This window comes from Centruroides sculpturatus, unplaced genomic scaffold (assembly GCF_000671375.1).
Source record: "Centruroides sculpturatus isolate CEXI.00-Female unplaced genomic scaffold, Cexi_2.0 scaffold1135, whole genome shotgun sequence".
NCBI lineage: Eukaryota > Metazoa > Arthropoda > Arachnida > Scorpiones > Buthidae > Centruroides > Centruroides sculpturatus.
The window spans coordinates 197,667-205,892 of NW_019385800.1; the positions used below are offsets into that span (position 1 = coordinate 197,667).

General features: G+C 28.7%; 1 protein-coding gene across 1 annotated transcript; it reads right to left on the reverse strand.

Annotated features, from left to right (window-relative positions):
- Positions 1–3,144: 3,144 nt before the first annotated feature.
- LOC111642204 (calreticulin-like) lies at positions 3,145–6,318 on the reverse strand. The gene is made up of 4 exons (XM_023388501.1): positions 6,188–6,318; positions 5,146–5,323; positions 3,485–3,742; positions 3,145–3,405 (listed from the first exon to the last, which is right to left on the reverse strand). Exons 1-4 carry the CDS (start codon positions 6,316–6,318, stop codon positions 3,160–3,162), a joined length of 813 nt encoding a protein of 270 aa, XP_023244269.1. The 3' UTR covers positions 3,145–3,159.
- Positions 6,319–8,226: the final 1,908 nt, after the last annotated feature.

Sequence of the window (8,226 nt, forward strand, 5' to 3'; positions counted from 1 at the left end):
AAGACATTAGATCTTGTCGAGAAATTGCTTTTGCTTTGGATAACTGAAAAACAGTGTGCCTGCGACAGCGTATCGGAAGAAATTATTTGCAAGAAAGTTAAAAGGATACATGCTGATCTCATGAAAAATCAAGCAGAAACTAGTGAGGAAAGCCAGGTGTTTAAAGCCAGCCATTTTTTTACATGAGAACGGATTAATCATTTTTACATTACTTCTTATGGAAAAGGTTGATTTGGTATACGTCCTATTCGGTATAAGTCCAAACACCAGGAACGGATTAAGGTCGTATACCGAGGTTCCACTGTATTACAAACTAAACATGCACACCACTAATAATAAATGGCCATAAAACTGCTAATGGTTCTGTATTCTTTGCCTATGGAGGCAATAATGTATTTGCAACCAAACAGTTTAATGCTGTTGTAATTTGTTTTTTTAAAAATACTTGCATGTAAGTAATGCAAATAATTTAAATTTTTTATTCTATTAATAGAAAATTCTTTTAACTCTACATGACTACATGAAGTCAGTTGAATTGATATACAACTGATTATCACAAGCAGTTTAAGCGCAACTTCAAAATGACATATTAGGGCAAAATAGTGTTATTTTGTGTAAAGGACACAAATGAAACCTTCACTTGTAATAGTAAGTTAAAATCATAAATATATTTTAAACAGCAATGATATTTTAATGATTAAAATTATGTATTTACAGTTAAAAACATAAAAAAATATATATGTAGCAACGAAATTTAAAGATTCCAGATGTAATGGTATGTCACAACTTATTATGATAAAACACTTATAATGTAAGAAATTTATAATATGTNACTAAAAAAATATATATGTAGCAACGAAATTTAAAGATTCCAGATGTAATGGTATGTCACAACTTATTATGATAAAACACTTATAATGTAAGAAATTTATAATATGTTTTATTGTGTAGCCAACTTGCCCGAAACGTGTATCGGACAATAGAAGATCAATAACAATGACGTAAAATGCCTTATGTCTATTTATGCACCTAGTGGTGAAGAAAAACAAAAAAAGGAAGACATGGTCTCAGAAATACATAATAAATATTGTTTCATTGCTGGTTTGATATTTAATCTTAATACAGTAAAATGTTGGCATAATGAATTCCAGTTTAATGAAACTGGTAGAACAAGTTTATCTTGAATTCCCCACCAATTTCCTATTCAGTTCAATACAAAAATATTTCAGTTTAAATGAATATCACTGTAATGAAATTTCAGTTTAAAGTAATAAAAGTTTTGTCCATTATATAAGAAAAGTTTCATTATAATGAAATCTATAAATGCATGTCATTAATTTTTAATAAATGACGAATATTATGTTTGAGTCAAACGGTATGACAACACTAATTTTAATCCTGTCACAGTTTCTTTTCGATGCTATTACTCTTAGTTATTTCTTCTAAGCATGAGAAAAAAAATGAAGAAAAACAAAGAAATGAAAGCAGTTTTCTTTGGAAGAGAAGAAAAAATATTTTAGATAATGTGCAGAAAGCAATTAAAAGAAATGATGCTGCCAAGAGGTATAGAACCTCTTGCAACTGCAAACTGTTTTTCTAAAGCAGTTATTATGGCAACAGCCAGCAAAGAAACTGAAGATGAAGATTACAATACAGATATTGTAAACCACTGGAAACATTTATGCCAAAAGTTAAATATACCAAAAGAAGCAAAGTTTTATGATTTTGTTGAAGTAGAAAAAGTTGCCATTTATATTGAAGTGAATTAAGACACTATGGCAGAAATACTGTTAGAACATGATTCTAACAACAATTATGATGAGAAGAGAAAGACAAATTTATAGATGACTAAAATTATGATTTTGGATGCAGCTAACTTCTGAATGTTTAAAATTTTTAAATTTTCAAAGATTTTATGAAATCTATTTGCAATTAAACAGCCTATAAATACTGGTTTTAGATCAGTACTTCTCAACTCAAAATAATCAAAATTAGTATAATTTGGTAAGTTACTAAAACCATTAAGAAATGTTTATATATAAAGGTGTTACTCAAAATAAATTAACTTAGTAATAAAATAAAAAATACAATTCATTACAATAATTTAACATAGAACAAGCAACTATTATTGTGACATTAAAAATTGCAGCTGGCATTGTGATCATCATATTTTTAACTTATTAAATATAAAATGTAAGCTATCCACCTCAAATTAGCAGTGGCTTGCCCCTGTACATGATATTTTTCCTTTAACAATAGAGTTGTGCCAGTCCCTTAACTCATTTCGAGGAAAACATTTGAATTGAAATAGCATCACTTCCTGCTTGCATTGGAAGTTCACATATAGTTAATTGGGACCTCCTGTCCATAAGATTTTCATATCAGTCTCATCTTTCATCTATCTAACTCCATTCTCAAGATTAAGGAAAGACAGATGACAGTGGGAATTTACAGGTCTACAATTTTTCAAATTGTAGCCCAATAATAAATTCTATGTTAAATAACTTATTTAAACTACTTTCTTTTATTACTCTAGCTATTTCAGCAGAAAAACAAATCTGAAGCATTATAATTTACAGATTCAAGCATTATTAAAATTTGGATAAAATTCAAGAACTTTCAGAAAAATTTTCATTAATATGTTGAACAAAAAAATGCATGTTTTATGTTAGATTATTCTGATTAAACATTATTAAAATTTTTTTCAGATTAAGGATGATAATATATAAAATTCTAAGAAAAAACAGCACCAAATATAGTTATGTTGTGTACCTTAAATTTTCTTCATTTTTTCCAAAATAACTAGAATCTAAATTTTGTCTTAAATATTTCAAAAAATTGTCAATATTTATAATGTATCTATCTGTTGTTTATTTAAACAAAAAACTAATATGACCGTGACTAAAAATCTAGTAATACCCTTTTTTAATCTAGAAAACTCATTCTATTTATGGCAGTAAATTAATACAGAATCTATGTTTTTCCCAGCATAATTAATTATATTACCATTAAACTGTACATAAATCAAATGTATTTGTAGTTATGATATTTTTAGAATAAATGCAGGTTATATCTGTTTCATGTAAGGTTTAAAAGCAAAAATGAACTCATTTTAACTATCCCTAACAAAAAAAAAATTAAAAAAAATTGCATGTCAGATTAAAAACTTACTTCTGTAGCCTCAGTTGTAGATTCAGTATCTTCCTCCTCATCTTCTTCCTCCTCCTCTTCATCTTCATCTTTTTTAGCTTCTGCTTCTGTTTTCTTCCTTTCTTCTTCATCCTGCTCATCTTTCATTTTACGTTCAGCATCTTTTGTAGAGCCCCATGTTTCTTCTCCTACTTTCTGAGCAAAATCTTCATCATCCGTAATTAATATGTTATCAAATATTGTACCAGATTTAACCTGAACAGAAATAAATTTTAATTATTAAATTATAATAGCTACATCAGAATTAATTTTAAATTTTAAAATAAGACTTTACCTGCCATAGATCAAAACCAAATGCTCCAATATCAGTATACCTGTAGATAAATGGATCAGGTACATATTCTGGATTATCAATTTCTGGATGAATCCATGGTCCTTTGTAATTAGGATTATCAATTTGTTTAGGTTTCCATTCTCCTTTATATTCGGGATTATTTATTTGTGGTGGTTCCCATTCACCATCCATTTCATCATCCCAATCTTCAGGTTTTGTGGCATCTGGATCTGGTATGTATTCAGGTTGATCCCAGTCCTAAAAAATACACATATATAATTTATTTGAAGTGTTTTCTTGAAAAAAATGAATTTACAGCAACTGATTCAGTAACAAATTCTTTGTACAATAATATGTTTAAACAAAAACATTTTATAATATTTAAACCATTCAAAATGGAATTAAACCAGTTAAAAATTGTACAATTACATTGTCAATTAAATTACATCTCATGACTCAGAATCATAGATCTAAATATCACCTTTTATAAATGCTTTTAATGCTCATTTGCATTTTTGAAACTTAAATGCTGTGCTACTTAAATATTTCAAAATTTGGATAAAAACAAAAAGTTCAGATTAACAGTAAAAATTTAAAAATTTCATTCTGTAATTATAAAACATCAAATGAATCCTGTCATATCAAACAATTGATTTATTAAGTAATGATTCAACATTAAACAACTGTAAACAAATTTATCTTGCAGTAGCTTGAAATATGTACTCATCCATTTAATAAATGGCTTTTCATTCATCAACTAAAAATTAATTTAATAAAACAGTTTCAGAATTTATTTTGTTAGATTAAATGTTGCTGAAAAATTGACAATTAAGTAGTATTGATAAATATTAAGATTCTGAGAACGTATATTTATTATTGTATATTATTAAAATTAAAATAGAAAACTTGATATCCACTAATCATTTATTATTATTTTGTCAGAATGTCAAGCATTTTTAAATATTGACAGTTCCGAAAGATTTTTTTCTTTTCTGTCTTCACTTTTCAATTACAGCAGAGTCTCGAAAATTCGGCCTAATGTGGGCCGAAGGGTGGCCAAGTTTGTGAAAATGCCAGGTTATCAGGAATGGGGTTAAAAAAAATAAGTATGAGTGTTTCCTCAGAAAATACTGTACTGTACTTGTATGTATTGTTTACTTGAGAATACAACAGAGAATAAACTGCTCAAATACCCTTAAACAAAGGAAAAGTGCATCCTTTATAAAGGCATAGAGCCTTTACTACATGAAAATGAAAATTAATGAATACACTGTGCACAGTAATTTACCTGATAAGACAGATCTCAGAAAAATACTTTATGAGGCATAAAGCTGTCTATAATGAAAATTAATTAACTAAGGATTTTTTTGCCCTGCCAGAGTGTGGCTGAGTTATCCAGACTGCCGGGTTATCGAGTGCTGAGTTTGACTCTCTACTGTACTACATATTTTATTACATTTGTTTATTACTGCTCTAAACTTATTAATGTACAAATTCAAAATATTTGATATTTTTGAATCAATTGTGTACATAATTATGGTGTTTCAGAAATATTGGTATAATTTTTATGATTGTCATTTAAGTTTGTATTATGTAACGTGCTTTGATATGTTAAAAATTTACTTTAAAATGATAAAAAAAATTTAAAAAGAAAAACTTACATCTGGTTTCTTGTCTTCGGGATCATCAATTTTGGCTCTATCATCCCAATCCTCAGGCTTTTTAGCTTCAGGATCCTTGATTTTTTTGGGAGGCAAGAAATTCCAATCCTTTTCCAATTCACCACTTTCTACCTTTTCATTGTCAATTTTGACAATGTANAAATTATTCGATAAATGTCTTTATAAAAGTAATGTGTTAAATCATCAATTATTAATTTATAATATATACTCTACCATGCATATAAAATATACATGGTAGAGCATTTATTATAAATTAATAATTGATAATAAATGCTCTACCATGCATATAAAATATACATGGTAGAGGTTAAATTATCAATTATTAATTTATAATATATACTCTACCATGCATATAAAATATACATGTAAAAACATAAAAATCATTTGCTTCGTAACATACACTTTTCACGGAATTTTTTTACTATAACTGTTTATACCTGAGAAGTTTTTATCTGTAATTTTTTTTAAAAAATACGTAATTTTTAAACATTCCTATACAAATTTATTAAGTTTTCTTAAATTTTTGTTCGGTTTTCTACTATATGCGATAAGTAATTTGTTGGGTTACAATTGAAAATGTGTCACTGCTTGGAGATCTCTTGCTGTTATTTTTTTGATTCTGCATTATTGACCAACATTTAATTTGTGGTCATTAGTACTTGTTAATTTATATTATGCCAAGAATTCCACACGAACATTGATTTTAAAGTGAATTTCGAATTAGAGAAAAGTATTAAATTTCTGAACAGCATTTTTTGAATTAATGCAACAAACATAAATAATAATTTTCATACATACTTTTGTACTAATTAATTATTAATTATTAATGTATATTATAAAGGTAAGTGTACAATGTGAGTGCCTCTAAAACTCAAAAACGATTCCCGGTACGATCAAGAGTGTTATATGGTGTAATAGCCCTCTATCCTCCATCCATGAAGAAAGTTCCTGTTTTTACTGAAAGGTCGTGCTGTTGAAGATATAAGGGCTGGAAGTTTCGCCCTCTAGAAATTTATAAAACATTCCAGAGTGTTCCAGAGCATTCCACAACATTCCAGAATGTTCTGGGATGTTTTGGATCGTTTGGGAACATTCTGGACGTTCCAGAACACTCTTGAATGTTGTGGAATGTTCTGGAACATTGTGAACCATTCGAATCCTTTTTTGTATAGGTGAGACTACCCATTGGTGCGGGTATATAAAGCAAGCTCCGTCGTGGGTTTGAACGTCAGTTTCTTATCAGTGACAAAGAAAAGAACGGAAAAAGAAGTGAAAATTCAAAAGTAGTGCATTGAGTGAATTAAAACAAACAGTGAAGTGTGAGTAGTCAAAGTGATGCAGTGACTGAATATAAATCGAAAATAAAGTGTAAAAACAGTGTAGAGTGTACTTAGTGTATTTATTAATGAAAAGTTGGTTTGATTTATATTTTATATAATGCCCAAACATAAAAAAGGAGCACTTATCAGTTCTGAATTTTGTTTTGAATATTAAAGTTGATATTGTCGACAATATTATTTTTAGTTGCCAAAATTGCCCTTTGAAATAGCCTATCCGAATAATAATAAGAAGAGCAGAGCGCAAACGGTTAGGAGTTGAACGTTGAAATTTGGTACACAGTTAGGGTGTGTAATGAAAACGTACACTAATAAGGGATTTTTTGAAATTCCCCCGTGGGAAAGAGAGACAGGATTAAGGCTTCCCATGAAGAACTCAGCTTTAATTATATTATTTATATGCGGATTTTTGCGTTTTTCATTACTGTTTAATAGGGTAAGTCACAAGAATGTACACTAAAAAGAGATTTTTCAAAATTCCCCCTGTGGGGAGAGGTTGTTAACAATAAAAGTGTTAACAATGGAAGTGGCAAAGTAACAATTGAAGTGCTAAGAGAAAGCGGCGTGCAATATTTACAGGCGCAGATGCTGTTTTTTTGTGTTTTTTGCAGGAAATCGAACATATTTTTAGACCCATGTAAAAATTTTCTCATTAGTCTGGAAATGGGGGACTAATTCCTGCATTCTGTGAAAACAGGTAAGACTGGTTTTAATGTAATCTCAATGTTAATCTTAAATGTTTTCGAATATTCGAAAATATTTTGGAATAGACGAGGACCGTTATGTATGAGTAGTGGGGATGGCTTTTGGATACGTCTGAGCACATGCTTCAGTTGATTTTTCATAAGTAAAAGTGTACGAATAACAGAAAAAAGTAAAAAGTGAACAGTAAAGTGTAAAAAGTAAAAATATCAAAAACAATACTAAAGCATAAGAAAAAATGTTTACGGTCTCGAATCATATTTCAAAGGCAAAAAATCTCACAAAAAATGTAACCACAGAAGAAAGAGAAGTACAGTACATCTAACATTGCTACAAGAAAATTATCAACGAAACAGAAATAATCGGACAGAAATGCAACTTAAAAATTATAGGGAAACACACTGAAAGAGAAAAAGATTATGTAGAGGAAAAGAAAAAATATTTTATATATTAAAAAATGTTGTTACAAATAAATGTACGAACGAATAAAAACCCAGCGAAGCGAGTACTTGCAGCTAGTATACAATAAAATTAATTTAAATTATATTATTAATTATGTTGAAAGTTTGAAGATGGTGGTTAAAATTTGCTTAGAAAGAGTTCTTTTGATACATCGACGTTAATTCAACGCTTATTTTATTTTTATAGGTTGACCGAGGAGTAAGTATAAATTTAATATTTGCACTACCACCACATACAAACACCATTCACGTGCGATGTGTAGTTTTGGCGAAAAAGTAAAATATAGGGACATATATGTCCATTTTTATATATATATATAGATATAGATATAGATTTATATGCTAGAAAAAAATGATATTTTAATTGAGTGATTGTATACAAAATGTGAAAAATGATGTGCATGGTCATCAAATCTTCGAACACATGGCTAAAACATTTACTTCGTACACAATTCAAAAAATTTTGAGTAAAAAAACACTAGTTACTAACCTTCAAAGTAGGTGAGAAAATCGAGAAACACACAGACATAAACAGTAGCATCCGTACATATAGAGAATAT